This window comes from Amblyomma mixtum, chromosome 7, assembly GCF_055824585.1.
Source record: "Amblyomma mixtum isolate Tamu chromosome 7, ASM5582458v1, whole genome shotgun sequence".
NCBI classification, from domain to species: domain Eukaryota; kingdom Metazoa; phylum Arthropoda; class Arachnida; order Ixodida; family Ixodidae; genus Amblyomma; species Amblyomma mixtum.
In genome coordinates this window covers 49,653,031-49,674,047 of record NC_143018.1, presented here as the reverse complement: position 1 = coordinate 49,674,047, position 21,017 = coordinate 49,653,031, and the positions used below count along the sequence as shown (strand labels likewise).

The 21,017-nt window shown below is 46.8% G+C and overlaps 3 protein-coding genes across 3 annotated transcripts in view; 2 read left to right on the top strand and 1 right to left on the bottom strand.

The window, feature by feature from the left end:
• The first annotated feature begins 4 nt into the window (after positions 1 to 4).
• LOC149336038 (serine/threonine-protein kinase haspin-like) lies at positions 5 to 19,464 on the top strand. Its single transcript, XM_089554069.1, has 4 exons — positions 5 to 22; positions 878 to 1,109; positions 1,448 to 1,544; positions 18,508 to 19,464. The coding sequence occupies exons 1-4, from the start codon at positions 5 to 7 to the stop codon at positions 18,599 to 18,601; spliced, it is 441 nt and encodes a 146-aa protein (XP_089410195.1). The 3' UTR covers positions 18,602 to 19,464.
• On the top strand, positions 14,091 to 15,513 carry LOC149336039 (serine/threonine-protein kinase haspin-like). The gene is made up of 2 exons (XM_089554702.1): positions 14,091 to 14,157; positions 15,321 to 15,513. The coding sequence occupies exons 1-2, from the start codon at positions 14,122 to 14,124 to the stop codon at positions 15,510 to 15,512; spliced, it is 228 nt and encodes a 75-aa protein (XP_089410828.1). The 5' UTR covers positions 14,091 to 14,121; the 3' UTR covers position 15,513.
• LOC149336037 (uncharacterized) overlaps positions 17,692 to 21,017 on the bottom strand; it is an 18,505-nt gene continuing 15,179 nt past the window's right edge. Inside the window, exon 2 of the mRNA XM_089552533.1 lies at positions 17,692 to 20,945. Within this exon, the coding sequence (XP_089408659.1) occupies positions 19,920 to 20,945 (1,026 nt within the window). The 3' untranslated portion in view covers positions 17,692 to 19,919. The remainder of the gene's footprint in view (positions 20,946 to 21,017) is intronic.

The window sequence follows — 21,017 nt, the reverse complement described above, 5'->3', positions numbered from 1 at the left end:
ACTGATGAAACTGGACTCAACAGTGCATTCAACTGCAACAGTGCAAGACGTATAAACGTCTCCTATACGGCGCAAAGAGCCGCTGGAGGAGAAATTCAGCTGGTTTGATTCCGCCGCACCAATTTTCAGAGAGCTGAAGAAATAAATGGGGCGCCCCGTTTTTGGATTGAACCTTTTGGCTATCATTTCAAATAACGTTTTGGGGAGCAAAAATTTTCGGCGCAATATTATATGAGGGGGCGGAAGAAAGAAAACAGTTGAGCGTGTCAATATGCTATTTCTATAAATACAATATTGCGTTGCTAACATAGCTGACACCCTTTTCGTAACTATAAATTTAAGCTTTTCGTTGTAGTATACATTATGTGCGTTGTCGGAACTTTATAATGTTAATTTTCTTTGTGTTACCGCGCAAAAATTTCCTCTCTATGAGCATCAAATCAAAGTCGTGTGATGGAAGGGCTTTCATTGGGTTTTAGAAGTCATGGGGTAACTAGCGTTCCTAAATATAGAGATCAGTATGGATGATAATCTGTTTCTTTTCCTTCCCTGCGGAAAAAATGTGTATGACGCAATAACTTCGTAAAAGCTTCGTCAAAGAAATTCCATACAATTTGCATGACGTTGTATGACATTTGTATGACAGATATATGATTTTTCAGAAATAAATGATATCTGTACGACACCTCAGTGATAGCTGTGTGATATCTGTAGGAGAAATCAACTGTGGCTATTGCTTCATACAAGTTTTTTCAGTACGAGCCTGCAATGATTAGAAAAGAAAATTTGGTGCATTAGTCTCACCACCGCTCGTCCAAGACAGGCGCGTGATTTTCAATCTCCACCCTGCCTCTTCTCTCGCGCTTCGTCGCTTCAGCTGGACAGCGTGCTTCAGCTCCGGAGCATCCTGCAGCAGGTGGCGCTGTCGCTGGCCGCAGCCGAGGAAGTGCTGCAGTTTGAGCACCGTGACCTGCACCTCGGTCACGTCCTGGTCAAGAGGACGGCCGAGGAAACGCGCTGGTTCCGCGTCGGTGGCCGCAGCTTCGTCATCAGGACGTGGGGCCTGGAGGCGAACGTGGTGGGATACTCCTGGGCTCGCATCACCGACGGTGAGCTTTCATCTCATGGCTACTCGTTTTGCCGGACTATAGTCATGTGTCTGTTTCTCTGAAAGGTACAGTCACGCTTAGTACGATTTGCAACACCCAAGATGTTCTTTGGACTTCTTTTAGAGAGCAATGGGAGGCCGGTTTTGCCGAACAGTTATGCATCTGGTTGCCAAACAAAAGGGCAGAGCTTCTGCCTACCTGTGCTGTAAACAGCTCTGGTATATGATATCCTTCGTGAAAACTTTCCGCCTTCCCGCTTGCATTGCGCACCCGTATTCCAACTCTCCCTTCACCCGAGTTTATTTTCTTTGTTTTCCTATTGCTTTCTACGTTCGCAGGTGGCAAGTCCGTGTTTACGGCACCGGCAAACATGTACGGGACATCGAGTGACCAAAATCTCCTTTTCGTATACAAGAAAATGGCGGCCATAGTCAGGTACCTTCTTACTATACTTTAGTGCTCTTCATTTGTAGAAGAGACATCCATTCAGTTTATGGAAGAGTGTGTTTGAACCATGGCATCTGTCCTAGTTCTTGAGGAATAATAGTGCGCCCTTCAAAGACCCTTTTTCCAGTACTGAGAACAATGACAGCGGTGGCTAAGGCAATGTGGGAAATTTGGAAGAATTATTCCATGTCCTCGATTATTCACTGAGTGACTGATCGGCTGTACACTGATACCTTGTGTTGCATGTTGACACCGTTCTGAGGTACTTGCAAATAAGCTATCTCTTTGTACGAGAAGTGAACCGTTGAAACAGGAAAGTTAGTTTTAAAGTTGCACTGCTTATAATTACACGCAATTTTTCACCTTAGTAAAAATTGGGTGTTGGTTGTTTCTGGCTACGATTGTGCTCGTTTAGCATCAAGAGCGGATTTAATCTTTAAAACTGTGTAAATGGAAACGTAACATTTTTTTTCTACCGCTTGATTCAGATTCTCAAGTGAATGGCGGTGCATGCTGTCCGCAGTGATGCGCAGCCAGAGCATGCCCAAGAATTCTGGACAAAGTAATTTTTGAGCGGGAAATAATTTACGAACGCATTTTTTTCAATTAATGTAAGATTTCAGTATAACAATCAACATATCCGCTCACCACCCGACGATAGTCTTGAATATTTTTTTGCTATTAGCATTTTTGCTGTCGTCATGCGCGTTCCCCATTGGTTTTCTATGGCAGTCTTAACTGCTCAATGCGATCGATGGAAGCACTTTAAAAGAAAGATTTTTCTACAATCGAGAAGACTGGACCATTACCTTCAATACTTCGATAACAGTATCTTACAATTTTTCAATGCTTAAAATTTTTGTCCGAGAATATCGGACATGGACCGTCTTGACAAAAAAGACTTTCCCCGTTAAAGAGTTCGATGGCGGCATTACTTGGGTTTGGTTTCTTGGTATTTTCTTGATAAAAAAATCTCCCCTTTAAGTGAAAGTAGCCTCCTCTTCATTAAAACCCGATAATTCATTCCTACCGGTCAATTTGATTTTTGTACCCACGTCCTCAGTTTTGGGGAGGGTTTTGAGTGTTATATAAAACGATGAGATAGGGCAGGGTTGTAAATTGTTGACGTTCTTAACCTCCCAGAAGGTCGCTGTACTGGGCATTGATAGCAAAACAGATTCTATGGCACTTCTGTTTCTATTCGTCTTTGTCATAGGCTTCAGGAACTGCTACGTCATTGATACTACGGCCGGGATCGGCCAGTCGGTGTTGCGGATGGCAACAGTGAAATGGAACTGAGTAAAAAAAATTTTGCCCTCTACCGACACTGACACTTATGGCAAAACAGCGATATTAAAGAAGACCCGAAACGGTGTGCTCATCCAGGGACGCCGGAACGGGGGGGGGGGGGGGGGGGGGGGGGTTAGATCCCCCTTCAGTATTCTCATGAGGGGGCTCAGCCCCTCCCCCACCTGAATTCCTCCCTTGTTTACATTTTTTTTTGCTGTAACCTAACTTACGACGTCCGCGTTCCCATGACGTCCCAGTAGGAAACTACACGTTGAAGACTCCCCTAAATCTCTGGAACAGGCATGAATTAAAGTGCTAGCCCTCATTTTGTTTTTCATGGAACGGCAATTTTAACAATGAAAACAATCTGGCGCAGGTACCAGGCTGAGCGCCACTTGCTCGATAGTTTCATTCTGCGCTGAAATGCACATAAGGTAGTGGAATCAAATAAGGTAGTAGAATGCACACAAAGAAAAAAACGGCGCTCCTAAGTTTAGGCGACGTCATCAGGGAGCTTGTGAGCAGAACAGCGGAGCGAGTAGCAAGCTTTGGTCCCGCCTAAGCACCTAGAAAGAGCAGCTTTGTCCGAAATGTCTCCTGCTTGCTTGCATTATTGGTTTGCTTGTATTGCGGTATTTAAACTGTTGTTTTACCTTATGGTTGTGTTCACGCGAGAATGTCTAAATATGTAAATTTGTCAAATGTCAATAAATATGTGCGCTCAAAAAATTAAACCTGTAATTTTTTTTCTTGTTAATGCTTATATAATATTGTCACGACCAGAGGAGCCGTGAAGGTAGGCGTCGGGAAGAACCCAAGACTGGGAGCCTTCTTTTTAATTATAGAGCCAGCTTCCACGACACCAAACAGAACAAGCGCGCCGCGAGAGTCCACCGCCGCTTCGTCGTCGTCTTCGATTCAGCGCGGAGGCCGCGCGGCGCGTTAAGGCCGGTTCACATGCAAGCGACTGAGCGATTGAGCGGCGCGTCGCAGCGAAAATTTCCAACTTGTTGAAACCTCGCCGCTCGTCGCAGCGACGACTCAAAACAGGTTTTTCCGCCGCGGCGACAGGATTCGCTAGCATTTTCGCTGGCATGTGAAACAGGCTTTAGGCGCGTGGCATTATTCCCCCCCCCCCCCCCCCCCCCCCCCGCGAAAGCAAACATCGTCTCGGTGTGGAATGGGGTATGTACAGTGAGAGGAGGAGGAGCAAAAACAAGAAGAATAGGTGTGAGGTGAACTATACAATGTGCGCTAGATGAGAAAATATACTGAAAATATACTTCCGGCGTCCCTGTGCTCATCCTGTTCTTGCCGCCCCGTTTGAGAATAATATAGCGGTCTTTTGGCGCATTTAAATCTTTGGACACCTCTATCACAGATTTGAAGAGCAACCAGTTTGAGGTAGACAGAAACGTTCACATAGCTTCCGATCAATTCCTCTGATGCAGTGATTATGTTTCCGGGCACCGAGCAGGTGGCAGTGAGAGCCTTTTATTACGCCATGGTCGTCATTGTTGCGACTTCATCACAGTCGCTACTCATATGCGCCTGAACTTTGCCGCAGTTAGTCGCGCCCCTTCCACGCACGGCATGACAGCCGAAGAGAGGTTAATGCACAGTAAACGAGGACGGTTTCATGTACAGTTGTTACAGTGACGTAGTCCCAGGACTTTGGCTCGGAGCCGACAGCATTACTCTTCCTTCTTCCTTCTTGGGGCAGCATTAAGGCGTCTTGAGACGGGGATCTCTCGGTGACGGTCGGCGACCGCCCATTCACTGTGTCTCTTTTGCATCAGCCTGTCCTTTTACTGCTTCGTTTCGCCGTCTAGAAGGCTGACTCAGCGGCGCTTTGGGATTACGTCACCACCCTCTACACAGGTTTGCGCCTTCCGTGGCACTTTTAGGCGTCTTTCGACGCTCCTAGGGTGGCGAGATGAGTTGCGCGGCGCTGGTTACCACGGCGCCTGACTTCAGCAGGCGTCCAGACGAGGGAAATTTCTTTGCAAGACTTGTGGCCCCAGAAGCCCTGTGTAGCTCTGTTCAGCAACGCCATGCGTGCTATAGTTGATCCTGCATACCAGCGTTTAAAAATTGTCGCAAATGTTTTAACACTAGCCGCGAGCAATAAAGATGCAATAATTTATGCCCACGTATTCCTGACCATCCAGATAAAGCAACGTAACCTTTCTCGTGTTTATCCACCAGAATCCGTGAGATCACTAATTTCGTTTACATCATGTCTCATCAGCTGCCGCAAAAATTTCTTTAGTGATTTCGCGCCATTCGAGTCATGTAAGTTATTCAGCGTCTCTTAATGTAATTTCGATCTAAACAGTTATTTCCTCACCTTTGAACTATTGATGTTTTTACCGACTAGTTCATCCAAACCATTTTACTTCTACGTCTGCCCCAGGTACGATAAGTTAGGCTTTGCTTTTCTACGCCAATCTTCTTGCCAACTTTGTTCCGCTAATCTCGTGGGATGTTTCTTTTTTCCTTTTGCCGCAGGAGTAACTGCACGCCTTTTACCCTCTGACCAACCTCCGTTCTTGAGGCACGTGACGAAGGAACTGCATCGCCGTTACAAGCACAAGTTTCAACGACAGACAGATCGCTACCAGGATTTGGTTGGAGCGAGATAGGCAGCTGGAGGGACTGCCTCCTCGATTACGAGTCGCTTGGGGACTTCGCGCAGGGGAACGTCAAGACTTGTCTTGAAACTGCGTGACGATGCGAACTGGCCAAGGACAGAGCTATTAGTACACTCAGCAAACTCGTATGCAGTGGGCATGAACTGTCCAGTAGGTGTTGTAGAACGTGACGTTACAAATACTTCTACGGGTGGTTCGAAGCAGGTAGGCTTCAGACGAATTGTGATTGCTTACTGTGCGATTCGCATATGAAATAAATGCTAGAATATATTAACTGCACTTAATGTTCAGGTGTGATCCTTACCAGGGGCTATGCCACATGCAGCCGCGCCCACAGTTATGCTGCATTCAATGCGTATATTTTTGGTATGTACGGATATGCGACTGATGCTATGCCTCGGCCTGATGATATGTTTCGCCATCGCCAGCTGCCGCCAACGGGGCTCAAGAAGCGGTGGTTCCGGCAGGAGCGCCATGCAGGAGCGCTCTGCGCCAACTTTTATTTCATATATTTGTTCATTTTATTGCATGAAATCCGTACAGTTCCTGCTGAAATCCGTTCCTCCTGAAGTATGGCTGACAGCACCGTCACCAACAGAGAACGCTTTTCGTACTGGATATCGTAGAAAGCTCTCAGCACGTCAGCATCTTTCATCGTAACTTGTTGAGCGCAGAGTCTGTGCACAACTTTCGACTAAGCTCAACACGCATTACAGCCCCTTACTACGAGGGAACATTTTCAGATCAACAGAGCTTTCATTTCATACCCTCAATTAACTGGAAAATCCACAGTTCATTTACGATCAGCCCCAGGGGTTTGCTTGCGCAGACATCCTGCATTCCTCGACTGATTACTGGAGAATGAACTGGTTCCCATAGCTTTTTAGTGAAGAGCGATAATCAGATTCGAGGAGCATACCGCCTCACTTTAAATCAAAAAGTCAAACTTATAGTACTGTTTTCCTTCCGTCTTCTGCATATAAGACCTCAGCCTACACATGTACTGCAAAGGAGGCTGGGGTTGGAGCTGAGCGCTGTAAGGTGCTACTTCTGCCGAGGATTCAAACCAAGGGTAGGTGAGTGAACTTCTTCAGAACAGAGCCGCTTAACGGAAATTAACTCACACTCTGCTGGCTCTGAAGACTCTGCATACACGGCAACAAAGTCAGTAGACGGTGAAGTTTTGCACATGATGCGCAACTCAGCGGACGTGCCCTGAACGGTCGTTGACACGACGCGATCCAAACTGCAGTGGTATTGTCAAATAACACGGTCCAGACAATTAGCTCTTCGGTCGCGCCACTGCTCTTCCCACCGTGATATCCCGTGAAGAGGGCCTTTCGCTTAGTGTTGCTGCCGCAGACGCATTGGTCTGGGTGTTCTCCGCACCCTGTGTGCCCAGCACTGTATCAAATCTTTGTTGCATCTTGACGAAGGCCTCAGTCAAGGCAGACACTCTTCATGCAACGATGCCAAAAGGGTGCCCGTATCTTTGCCCTCTTGCGCCGGGCCTCCTCCGTTCTGCGATTCGGCACCTCGCCGTTCTGCGGCTCCCGCCATCTGTCTTCGGCCCTCTCCATTGCATCGCGAGTCTTGCTGAAATTTGGCCTACTGGCCGCCCACAGCCTCGGCCAGTTCGTTCAGTTGGCTCTGTATCGATGTCAAGACGTCGTAGCAGGAGTCGAGAGGCGAGTCGAGCGGCGATGTGGTAGACTTTAACGACCTTGCAGGCTCCCGGACTTGCGCTTTTCTGAAGCGACGGGTGTGCATCCGGCACTGTAGTGTACGGGAAGGTCCCTCCGACGCATGGTGTCGAGGCATCGGGGACAAGAGGTTGCGTGGAAGCCGCACCCGTTGCTCGAAGTGCTCCAGCAGTTCTCCTAGGGGACCCACGAAGTCGCAGCACAAGTTACTGTCAAGTTACTGTCCGTAAAAAAAAAGCGTAGTCCTTCATGAACAGAAGATGATGCAAAATATACTGTGGGAAGCGTTTCACACGTCAGAGCAACAGCCCATGCCCAACAGTTCTGTGCAAAAGCATTTCTGAGCAGGAAATAGTTTACGAACGCAATTTTTTCATATAATGTAAGATTTCAGTATAACAATCAATATATCCGCAGGTTACACAGCGGCAGTCTTGCATTTTTTTCTACTAACGTTTTTGTTGTAATCAAAAGCTTACCTTATTGGTTTTCTATGGCAGCCTTAAGTGTTCGATGCGGTTGATGGAAACATTTTAAAAGAAAGATTTTGCTACATATTAGAAGAACAGGGTCATTACTTTTAATATTACCGAAAAAGTATGTTATAATTTTGTAATTTTCAAAACTTTTGTCTGAGAAACTTGGACATGGTGTGTGCGTTGGACGTCGCCAACGCACACACTTATTGCTTTTCTTTTCTTCAAGTAGGTCCAGTTTTATTGTGTATAAACATTGTCCGGCAGAGCGACACTCGCCCAGAATCGCCGTCACATTCTCGACCATGGCGCCTGTTATCTAGAAAATTCTACTACACGAGTGTCGTTACAAGCGGTGCTGAGTTCTTGTTCTTTGAGGACAAGAACTAAGCATTGCCCATTGAAGAGTTCGTTTGCGAGTGCAGAGTATTCCTTCATAATTATTCTACTATCTGTAGTCATCATTCGCGGCGATGTTTTCCTGTGGTAGCCGACAACGCCTCCTGTACTTTAGTTGCGTGTGAAACCACCTACTCAAAAAAAAAAAAAATGGAGGGGAAAATTAAGCTACGCCTTAACGGTAGGACGCGATAGCGTAATGGGGTAATTTCCACATATACATAAGATCATTCCCTACATTCATAGATCCGTGGGAGTCCTCATACCCCTCCTGACGCAGTGGTGGAGTGGTTAAGCGATACGCCACTGCCCTGCTATGGCAGGTACTCCCAGTGGTGGGCCTTGTGCGGCCCAAGTTGCTCTTCCCAAGCAACCGATCGTTAATTTAACTGGCACCTGCCAAAGCTGGCAGCCTGCTCACTACCCGGTGGGTTGATGCCGCAAGGTCACGTGACTTAGGTGTCCCGCCTGTCTCCTAGGTGGCTCTCTGGGGACCTCCTGCTAGAGCCACGGTCGCGATTTTTCTCTCACAAGGTCGACAACGCCGACACCGGATCTTCTGGGGAACGGCGCCTTTAACGTTATCACGTTAATTGGACGAGTGCGGATGCCTCATTCATCGGTCATCCGTATTGTGTCATGCTCCGGCTTCTACCGGCGTGTACCCGCATTACGTTACTCGGGCTGCCTCGCGGCTCGGCCATTCCTGTTCCATTCGCGACGCGGCGGAGTCCGGCATCACCAAACTCCAACAGCCGGAGCCGAAATAGGCAGATGAGCTGGCGATCTGGGGAGGGCAGGAGAGAGGGGAAGGAAGGGGCCTTGTTCTGTGTTCTCTACAAGACCTCATACATTACAGACTATGATAAATTAAAAGGCCTTGGTAGACTTGTGGTGTTCAGCATCCGCCTCACTTGCGGAAGGTGCTGGGTTCGATCCCCAGTGCCGCCGGGTACCCACCAGTGATGCAACGAGTACAAGCTTTCCCCTGGCCTGGCGCTCGACTTAACTTGGGCGTAATGCCTGGAAAATGAGTATACGACCCCACTCTGTGCATTGAAGGCCTTGTTGAGGAATGAACGGCTAGCCATGACCTAGGCAGGAACTTCATGCTTGTTTTATTGTGTTCGATCCCCACTGCCGCCGGTGAATCAACCCACCGGTGATACAATGGGTACCAGCTTTCCCAGGCCTGGAGCTCGGCTTCTTAAGGGTGAAATGCATGGGAAGTGGGTCTTTGACCACACCTTGACCACACCTTGCGCCATGGCGCTCTTTGGCCGGAGGTGCCTTTGCGTCATAAAAATTCATCGTCATCAACATACTTGTTTTATAGTATTTAATATCGCTCGCTCAGTAACCGGGAGTCAACTCAAGGTTGGCGCACAAGCAAGAGCGGAAGCAACAAGCAGACAGCCCACCCATTACGAAGACGGCTAGTAGCATTGGGGACGAGTCGCACATATTGAGAACGCTGAACTTTGGACAATATAGAGTATTTTTTTTCTGCTTCTTTTTATGTTCAAAGGAAAGCGGATCGCTTCACCAAGGTCGCCCAAGGAAAGCATTCGGAAACCTTTCGCGTGCACAGCTATGAAGGAGATAGCGCACTCAAGGTGGTGAAGATCGACTCCGTGATCAAGTCTTGGGATGCTCTCTTCAGCAGTATGCTGATAGCATCGTAAGTGGTGTTTGCTTCATTTCATTAGACCTCCACATTATTTCGAAATAGATGCAAACCATAATGAAGCACGAAAAAATACAGTAGAACTTCATACACAAAACCCCTAGAAATGAGAGCGTGCATTTATCCTCCCAAGAAGCGAATGTCTGTAGCTTTCCTTTGCGTAGGTGCCTTGTATAGCTAAACCTTTCAAAGGTCATTAGCAATCTTTTCAGAAAGAGACGCAATTTCTTGGCCTGTTACTCAAGCCGAGTCCTAAATTCAGGATGCATGACTGAGGGAAATCTTTGGCGTACACCTGAAACCTTTTTCATTCTCATAACTCCGCTCCGTTCCTTTCAGTATCCCCTAGTTCTTAATTGATTCCGCTTGAAGACCTTTAATTACAAGGATACTACAGTCGAAGCACCAATGGATGTACATATGGGTGGAGGTGTTTCATGCACCCGACGACAAGGATCTAAATATTTATTGCAATCTCTTCATTACATGCTGTCAACCATAAACGTGGTGTGGCGTGATTTTTTGCTTTGCTGCTAAATTTCAGCCCAGCTTCCGATTCCGGCATTTCTACCAGAGCGTTACGCTCAACCTGAAAGCTACCTATTGAATTTACAGATGCTCTTCTGTTTGTCGTGTGTGCAGGAAACTTTCTGGCTGGAGATCGGCGTCGGACCAGTACACAACGGGTTTCGTGGCAATAAAGAGGTAAGCAATTAAGGCGTAACTTCGTTTACCTCACGCTATACGTGCCCAGCAATTTAAAATAGCTAACTGAGAATCTCCTTTGCCTTTGGATGGTGCTGATTGTCACACCATTAATAAATACTAACGTTTGATCTTTCTTTGTATAAGTTCACATTTCTTTTTCTGCTCTCGAAACTACCCTCCTGCCCTTCACAAATCCTCTATAGCCTGTCACCAGCTCCTACTCTTTAAAAGTTCAGCGTGGCCTGGCTGTTCCTAAACCCCAGTGCTTCCCTGATCTCTGCTGCAGAGTCGTACAGTGAGGGTTGGAAACTGGATATGTTCCATCGCTTCTTTTTCTTGCATGCAGCGACGGCAAATCTCATTCGTGCGCTCACTTTCTGCCGGTAACACTTCGTCCTCGAGCACGCAGGTCTAAACTGTAAAAGTAAAACGCTTCCTTTGATATTGTCGAAAACGTTTTCCCTATGAGTTCTAATTTAACCGTCATATACCGCTTCAACGTCCTCTTGTCTTGTTCCGGACGTTCTTTTGCTTTTTCAGAGGTACGCGCTTTTTCAGAGGTACGTATTTTCCTTTACTGTGATCTTACTGTGATTTCTTCCTTTCGGCACTGATATCAATTTGCAAGTCATCGAGCCTTTTTATCTCCATGTAGTATTGATACTGCTGCTGCATAAGTACGTGAAAACAGTTGTCACCCATCAATTCTCCCCCATTTGCTTCAGCCTTTCTTCATATTCAGTTTTTCTTTCCTTCTCACGCGCTTCGAACTTTCACCATCGCATATCTGCTTGAAGCTCTTTCGTTGTTGAGTTCGCTTGGGTACCCAACACAGGCTGCGCCCTGTCCTTTGCTTTATTTCATGCACAGAATTTGTGCCAGACCCTAAGATCAGAACGTCGTTGCTCAGCACCGCCATCTGATGCTCTCTATATATGTAGCCCCTATGCAACTCTCTGAGAGCCAGGGTTCATAATTGTGAAACAAAATACCGTTAAATTCACTTCACCTACGAATTTTACCGTTTATCGCAGTGGTCCGAGCTTCTTCTGCAAAGATCTCAAATGGAAGTACTGGTTGTGATATGCTACTTGGGAGGTTTCAAGCAGGTTCATATACCAGGGAACAAGAATGCATTTGTCGTTCTCCAGTTTCACTGTTTATTTCTACGAAATGTTTAATACATGAAGCTCTGCAGCACATTTTGATTCATTTTAGTCTCTTGGGGCATGATTAAAGCGGTCAGAAATCATTTATGTGGTGTTCTCCACGTAGACATATTTCGGATAGTTGGTCAGAAGAACGCTTCGTATTAGAACGTGTTTGTCACAAAAACGACATTTGAAAAGGGTTTCATTCCAAGTGCCGCCGGATACCCACCTATTTCTAATGGCCACAAATTTCCGGCCACAAATGTTTGGTCTGAAATGCTTGTAAAATCGGTCTTCGATCCCACTTCAGTAGAATAAAATGCCCTGCACATCACTGCAGTAATTGGCCAAGCTGCCATTGTGCCATTTAAATTGATCTAATTGATAAAAAGAAATTGATTACGGTGAAATGAAGGGGGATATAAATTTGGTGAGGTTTAACTCTTCTAAATCTAGCTATACCGAGCGAATGCTCTGCTCCGCTGCTTCGCGAGTCTAGCTTCTCCTTGCTCCCCGGTTTCAGCGGCTCGTTTAGCTCGCGTCCTCTGCGGTAGACCTTCTCGGCGAGCTATACGGACCGGATGATCGGACGCGGCTTGACGGCGACGCCGAAGAGTTGACACACTAGGTCCGGCGCGCGCCTCAAACATGGCGAAACTGAAGGAGAAACCGCTGACGTAGCAACTGTCACACCCTTTTCTAGTCACGTGGTACCACAACGGTTAGCGCGCGCATCTGCACCTCTCCCAGCCTGCCCCATCCATATCACGTGGTATCACAGCAGCGGAGCCGGCGAGCGCGCGCAGGAGGGCCTCTGCGTGGCGAGTCAAGTGTTTTGCCTGCGCTCCGGGGCTTCAAGGTCAAACGCGCATCAAGATTGACCTTGGGAGACGTGGAGTAAAAAAGCTTTTGCACTAAAAATGTCTCTGATGATGATGACGAAGGAGAAATGAGTTTGTAGTAGTCGAAGGCGCGAAGATGGTGCGGTACCTCGTTCCGGAAACATCATGGGTAAATGTCGTAACTCCATGCGGAACTTTACTGCCAGAACATTTACAGATTACCGTGGGATATGCCTGCTTATTGTTGCGAGGAAAGATAAACCTGGCTGCTTCAAAAAGTGTGGGTGCCAGTTTTTAAATCACATTTTTGCAAGGACAGCCATGTCAGTAACAAATTCCGCAGTTTGTGGTGTTGCGGCCCTCACACGATGACGTCGTAGGTTCAACACGAAAGGAGAGTGACTTGACCAGTATAACCTGATGTTACTGAGGCGTGCCAGAGCCGTCATGTAAGATAATTCTACCACGAATTCGTTGTTTTGTCAAATCATTCATCTGCAGACTAGCACCGTTTAAATGTTGTTCAAGTGAATTGGAGGAAATGTCGGGCCTCTTTCCAGGAAGAGTTGAAATCGGGCACCTGTGCACAGAACTTTTCCTGACACATGCTTGACCATCTGGGAATAATGAAAAATCCCCGATTCCGTGAATACATATTTCCCACTCGCCTCGCAGCGTCACGTGTGTCTTCGGCTCCTACCCTGAAGAACTTCGAGGTTACCGGAGCGACCCTACTTCTAACCGCCAACCCGGCAAGCGCCTTGAAGGTAATCAGCAGCGCTTTATCTTCCTCTATATAACATTTTTTATTCACTCTTTTTTAGCCTCCTTGCAAAAACACTATTGATAATCATTAGTACGTATCCTTTTATGCTAATATTGAGCGTTTCGGCTTTCTTTCATTTAATACCCCAGCGATGTCGACGCAACCGAATTGCGCTGCAAAATAGTGACTGTAGTGGCGTTTATTGTAGAGTTTTTATGCTTTTAATTAAGGCTGCCATTTGGGCTAGTTGGTACTGGTTCACTGTGAAAAAATAGCGCAGGAAGACGACGCACACAGCGCTTGTGTTACGTCTTTGTTTTTGTGTGTCCTGTCTCCCCTCGCTGTGTTTTCACAATGTACGCCTTTTAATTACATGATTTTACTTTGATTCGTACCAAACGTCTTCTAAGAACAAACTTCAATAAAGGAGGTCTCAGAACAGCAATTATTGTGACATGCGACTAAACGTCCTTCAATACTGAATTTGGCCACCCCAAATGGCTTGCCGTCAACCACCCTTCATTTAATGCACCAGGCCAATGAGAACGTCGAATTCATCAGCCTTACAGTTACAGACGCCTTTCCCTGTTTGCCGCCGCGGTGGCTCAGTGGCTATGGTGCTCGGCTGCTGACCCAAAAGACGCGGGTTCGATCCCGGCCGCGGCGGCTAGAATTTCTTTGGAGGAGAAATTCTAGAGGCCCGTGTACTGTGCGATGTCAGTGCACGTTAAAGAACCCCAGGTGGTCGAAATTTCCGGAGCCCTTCACTACGGCGTCTCTCATAGCCTTAGCCGCTTTGGGACGTTAAACCCCACAAAACCAAACCAAACCAAAGCCTTTCCCTGTTTCTTTCGCAGTTAATCCTGAACGCGCCTACCTGGTCATACACATGGCGTATGCTGGTGTGCCGCTAGACCGCGTTGAAGTGAGTCAGTATAGCATAAACTTCTCCCCAAAAAGCCTCAGAACGCGAGGAAGAACGGAGGGAGGCATTTGTGTTTATTTCTAACGATTTCCTTAAACATCAGCTAAGAACTGCGGTACTCGATGTTCTGATGTCAACATAATCTTCTAATGACTGCTGGCTGTCGTCATCAGTGACTGGATCTTTTTTAGAGATATAAATCACATGGGACATTCATTCGTAGGTTAAAGATGTGGAAGGAATTAAACGATCCTCCTTCTTAATTTGTTCATAAGGAAAGACATGGACTGGTGAAACTGGACTCAACAGTGCATTCAACAGTGCAACAGTGCAAGACGTATAAACGTCTCCTATACGGTGCAAAGAGCCGCTGGAGGAGAAATTCAGCTGGTTTGATTCCGCCGCACCAATTTTCAGAGAGCTGAAGAAATAAATGGGGCGCCCCGTTTTTGGATTGAACCTTTTGGCTATCATTTCAAATAACGTTTTGGGGAGCAAAAATTTTCGGCGCAATATTATATGAGGGGGCGGAAGAAAGAAAACAGTTGAGCGTGTCAATATGCTATTTCTATAAATACAATATTGCGTTGCTAACATAGCTGACACCCTTTTCGTAACTATAAATTTAAGCTTTTCGTTGTAGTATACATTATGTGCGTTGTCGGAACTTTATAATGTTAATTTTCTTTGTGTTACCGCGCAAAAATTTCCTCTCTATGAGCATCAAATCAGTCGTGTGATGGAAGGGCTTTCATTGGGTTTTAGAAGTCATGGGGTAACTAGCGTTCCTAAATATAGAGATCAGTATGGATGATAATCTGTTTCTTTTCCTTCCCTGCGGAAAAAATGTGTATGACGCAATAACTTCGTAAAAGCTTCGTCAAACAAATTCCATACAATTTGCATGACGTTGTATGACATTTGTATGACAGATGTATGATTTTTCAGAAATAAATGATATCTGTACGACACCTCAGTGATAGCTGTGTGATATCTGTAGGAGAAATCAACTGTGGCTATTGCTTCATACAAGTTTTTTCAGTACGAGCCTGCAATGATTAGAAAAGAAAATTTGGTGCATTAGTCTCACCACCACTCGTCCAAGACAGGCGCGTGATTTTCAATCTCCACCCTGCCTCTTCTCTCGCGCTTCGTCGCTTCAGCTGGGCAGCGTGCTTCAGCTGCGGAGCATCCTGCAGCAGGTGGCGCTGTCGCTGGCCGCAGCCGAGGAAGTGCTGCAGTTTGAGCATCGTGACCTGCACCTCGGTCACGTCCTGGTCAAGAGGACGGCCGAGGAAACGCGCTGGTTCCGCGTCGGTGGCCGCAGCTTCGTCATCAGGACGTGGGGCATCTAGGCGAACGTGGTGGGCTACTCCTGGGCTCGCATCACCGACGGTGAGCTTTCATCTCATGGCTACTCGTTTGGCGGACTATAGTCATGTGTCTGTTTCTCTGAAAGGTACAGTCACGCTTAGTATGATTTGTGACACCCAAGATGTTCTTTGGACTTATTTTAGAGAGCAATGGGAGGCCGGTTTTGCCGAACAGTTATGCATCTGGTTGCCAAACAAAAGGCCAGAGCTTCTGCCTTCCTGTGCTGTAAACAGCTCTGGTATATGATATCCTTCGTTAAAACTTTCCGCCTTCCCGCTTGCATTACGCACCCGTATTCCAACTCTCCCTTCACCCGAGTTTATTTTCTTTGTTTTCCGATTGCTTTCTACGTTCGCAGGTGGCAAGTCCGTGTTTATGGCTCCGGCAAACATGTACGGGACATCGGGTGACCAAAATCTCCTTTTCGTATACAAGAAAATGGCGGCCATAGTCAGCTACCGTCTTACTACTTTACTGCTGTTCATTTTTAGAAGAGACATTCATTCAGTATATGGAAGAGTGCGTTTGAACCATGGCATCGGTCCTAGGTCTTGAGGAATAATAGTGCGCCCTTCCAGGACCCTTTTTCCAGTACTGAGAACAATGACAGCGGTGGCTAAGGCAATGTGGGAAATTTGGAAGAATTATTCCATGTCCTTGATTCTTCACTGAGTGAATGATCGGCTGTACACTGATACCTTGTGTTGCATGTTGACACCGTTCTGAGGTACTTGCAACTAAGCTATCTCTTCGTACGAGAAGTGAACCGTTGAAACAGGAAAGTTAGGTTTAAAGTGACACTGCTTATAATTACCTGCAATTTTTCATCTCAGTAAAAATTGGGTGTTGGTTGTTTCTGGCTCCGATTATGTTTGTTCGGCATCAAGAGCGGATTTAATCTTTAAAAAGGTAGAAATAGAAACGTACTAGTTTCTTTTCTTTTTCCACCACTTGATTCAAATTCTCAAGTGAATGGCGGTGCATGCTGTCCGCAGTGATGCGCAGCAAGAGCATACACAACAAATCTGGACGAAATAATTTTTGAGCGGGAAATAATTTAAGAACGCATTTTTTTCAATTAATGTAAGATTTCAGTATGGCAATCAATACATCCGCTTACCACCCGACGGTAGTCTTGAATATTTTCTTTTGCTATTAGCGTTTTTGCTGTCGTCAAGAGCGTTCCCCGTCGTTGGTTTCTTATTGCAATCTCAACTGGCCGATGCGATCGATGGAAACACGTTAAAAGAAAGATTTTTTCTACAAACCAGAAGATTGGACCATTCCCTTCAATACTTCTATAACAGTTTCTTACAATTTTTCAATGCTTAAAAATTTTTGTCTGAGAATATCGGACATGGACCGTCTTGACAAAAAGACTTTCCCCGTTAAAAAGGTCGATGGCGGCATTACTTGGGTTTGGTTTCTTGGTCTTTTCTTGATAAAAAAAACCCCGCTTTAAGTGAAAGTAGCCTCCTCGTCATTAAAACGCTATAATTCATTCCTACAGGTCAATTTGATTTTTGTACCCAGCGTCCTCAGTTGTTGGAAGTGTTTTGGAAGACTGTTACATAAAACGATTAGGTAGGGCAGGGTTACCCTACGTAAAATTGTCAACGTTCTTAGCCTTCCAAAAGGTTGCTTTACTGGGCTTTCATAGCAAAGTAGATTCTATTGCACTTCTACTACTATTCGTCTTTGTCATAGGCTTCAGGGACTGCCACGTCATTGATTCTACGGCCGGGATCGGCCAGTCGGCATTGTGGATGGCAACAGTGAAATTGAACTGTGTAAAAAAAAATTCTCCGATACCGACACTGGCACTTGTGACAAAAGAACGGTTTTAAAGAAGACCCGAAACGGTGATAATCCTGTTTTTGCCGCCCCGTTTGATATTAATACTGCGACGTTTACGGTGCGTTTGACTCTTTGGAACCTCTGTCACCGATTCGACCGATTGGAGGCAGAAAAAACGGTCACATAGCTTCCGATCAATTCCTCTGATGAAGCAGTGATTAGGTTTCTGGGCACCGACCAGGTGGCGGGGAGAATCTGTTATTTCCACGCACGGCATGACTGCCGAAAGGGTAATGCACATTAAACGAGGACGGTTTCATGTACTTTTTTGCAATACTGTTATACAAGAGTTTGGCACGGGGCCGACAGCACTACGCTTCCTTCTTGGGGCAGCATTAGGCCGTCTTGAGACGGGGATCTCTCGGTGACGGTCGGCGACCGCCCATTCATTGTCTCTTATGCATCAACCTGTCTTGCTACTGCTTCGTTTCGCGGTCTAGAAGGCTGACTCAGCGGCGCTTTGGTGTTACGTCACCACCCTCCACACAGGTTCGCGCCTTCCGTGGCACTTTTAGGTGTCTTCTCGACGCTCCTAGGGTGGCGAGCTGAGTTGCGCTGCACTGGTTACCACGGCGCCTGCCTTCAACAGGCGTCCAGACGAGGGAAATTTCTTTGCAATACTCGTGGTCCAAGAAGCCCTGTGTAGCTCTGTTCTGCAACGCCATGCGTGCTGTAGTTGACCCTGTATAGCATCGTTTAAAAATTGGTCGCACATATTTTAACAGTGGCCGCGACCAATAAAGATGCAATAATTTATGCCCACGTATTCTTGACCATCCAGATAAAGCAACGTAACTTTCTCGTGTGTATCCACCAGAATCCGTGAGATCACTCATTTCGTTTGCATCATGTCTCAACAGATGCCGCAAAAATTCCTTTCTGATTTCGCGCCATTCGAGTGTGTAAGTTGTTCAGCGTCTCTTAATGAAATTTCGATCTAACCAGTTATTCCCTCACCTTTCAACTACTGATGTTTCTACCGACTAGTTCATTAAAACCATTTTTCTTCTACGTCTCTTCCTGGTACGCTAAGTTAGTCTTTGGTTTGCTACGCCAATCTTCTTGCCAACTTTGTTTCGCTAATTTCCTGTGATTTTTTCGCTTTTAATTTTGCCGCAGGAATAACTGGGACGCCTTTTACCCTCTGACCAACCTTCTCTTCTTGAGGCACGTGACGAAGGAACTGCACCGTCGTTACAAGCACAAGTTTTAACGCCAGACAGAGCGCTACCAGGATTTGGTTTGGAGCGAGATAGGAAGCTGGAGGGACTGCCTCCTCGACTACGAGTCGGTTGCTGACTTTGTGCAGGAGAACGTCAAGGACTTGTCTTGAAACTGCGTGACGATGCGAACTGACCAAGGACAGAGCTATTAGTATACTCAGCAAACTCGTATGCAGTGGGCATGGACTGTCCACTAGGTGTTGTAGAACTCGACGTTACAAATACTTTTACGGGTACTTTTCTGACGCTTCGGCACCTAGAGTGACCTAGCGCTGCAACTATGTCGTGCTTAGTGGGCGTGCTCTTCTCTTTGCTTGCATTCGTGCCAAATAGCTAGGAATTAAATGTTCAAAACAGGTAGGCTTCAGGTAGGCTGATTGCTTACTGTGCGACGCTCATATTGAATTAGTGCTATAGTCGGATACAACTTAAGTCTGCAGTGAAGCTCCGCCCACATTCAGCCTCCGCGCGCAGAATTCCTCCGCGAGGAAAAAGTAGCCTGTGGCTGAAACGTTTCTTGTTACGTAAACAAGAAGCTTAGCGCAAGAAAAAAGTTACGAGCTCTAAAGTTTTGATACGTGGATTGTTTGATATAGTCAAACATTAAAAAATTGATTTCGTTTACAGTTGCGATTGGCCAGCGGAGTAATACAAGACGCCGCGGACCGCGGCCAAGTGTTAGCAACTGCTGTTTTTATAAGTTGTATCCTACTATAGAATATATTAACTAAACTTCATATTCAGTGTGATTCCTTACCGAGGGCTATGCCACATGCAGCCGCGCCCAGAGTTATGATGCATTCAATGCGTACATTTTTTGGTATGTACGGATAGGAGCCTCGCCAACGCCAGCTGCCGCCAACGGGGCTCAAGAAGCGGTGCTTCCGGCAGGAGCACCAGGAGCGCTCTGAGCCAAATTTTATTTGATTTATTTGTTCATTTTATTGCACGAAATCCGTACAGCTCCTCCTCTCATTGCGTTCTGAATAAAGTATGGCTGACAGCACCCTCACAAACACGGACAACGCTTTTCCTACTGAATCCGTAAAGGCTGTCAGCGCGTGAGCATCTTTCACCGTAACTTGTTGAGCGCAGTCTCTCTGCACAACTTTCGACGAAGGTCAATAGGCACTACAGCGTCTTATTACAAAGGAACATGTTCAGATCAAGAGAGCTTTCATTTCATACCCTCAGTTAACTGGAAAGGCCACAACCATTAGGGATCAGCCCAAGAGATTGCTCGCGCAGACATCCTGCATTCCTCGACTGATTACTGACGCTCACTGCTTTTTGGTGAAGAGCGAATAATCAGATTCGAGGAGCACACCGCCTCACTTTAATCAAAAAGTCAAGCTTATAGCGCTGTTGTCCTTCAATCTTCCGCATATAAGACCACAGACTACACATGTACTGGAAAGGTGGCAGGGGTTGGAGGTGATTAGCGCTGTGAGATGGCAAATCTGCCGCGGATTCAAACCAAAGGGTAGGTGAGTGAACTTCTTGAGAACAGAGCCGCTTTACGGAAATTAATTCACACTCAGCTGGCTGTGAAGACTCTGCGTACACAGCAACAAAGTCAGTAGACGGTGAAGTTTTGCACATGATGCGCAACTCAGCGGACGTGCCTGTGAACCGTCGTTGACACAACGCGATCCTCTCGTGAGTGGTATTGTAAATTAACACGGTCCAGACAATTAGCTCTTCGGTCGCACCACTGCTCTTTCCACCGTGATATCCCGTGAAGAGGGCCTTTTCGCTTAGCGTTGCTGCCGCAGACGCATTGGTCTGGGTGTTCTGCGCACCCTGTGTGCCCAGCTCTGCATCAGATCTTTGTTGCATCTTGATGGAGGCCTGCGTCACGGCAGACACGCTTTCATGCAACGATGGCAAAAGGGTGCCCGTATCTTTGCCCTCTTGCGCCGGGCCTCCTCCGTTCTGCGATTCGGCACCTCGCTGTTCCGCGGCTCGCGCCATCTTGTGCAAGTCTTGCTGAAGTTCGGCGTACTGTCCGCCCACAGCCTCGGCCAATTCGTTGACTCGGCTCTGTATGGATGTCAAGACGTCGTAGCACGAGTCGACAGGCGAGTCGACAGGCGGGTCGAGTGGCGATGTGCTAGGCTTTGACGAGCCTGCATGCTCCCGGACTTGTGCTTTTTCTGAAGCGACGGGTGTGCATCCGGCACTGTAGTGTCCGGGAAGGTCCCTCCGCGGCATGGTGTCCAGGCATCGGGGGCAAGAGGTTGCGTGGAAGCCGCACCGTTGCTCGAAGTGCTCCAGCAGTTCTCCAAGGGGACCCACGAAGTCGCAGCCATGCTCGCTGTTCCAGCAGCTCACCTTTAATTTTTGAGAGAAAAAAAACAATGGACAGTGAAAGGCTGTCATCCCGTGATGAGCACCCCGGGATAG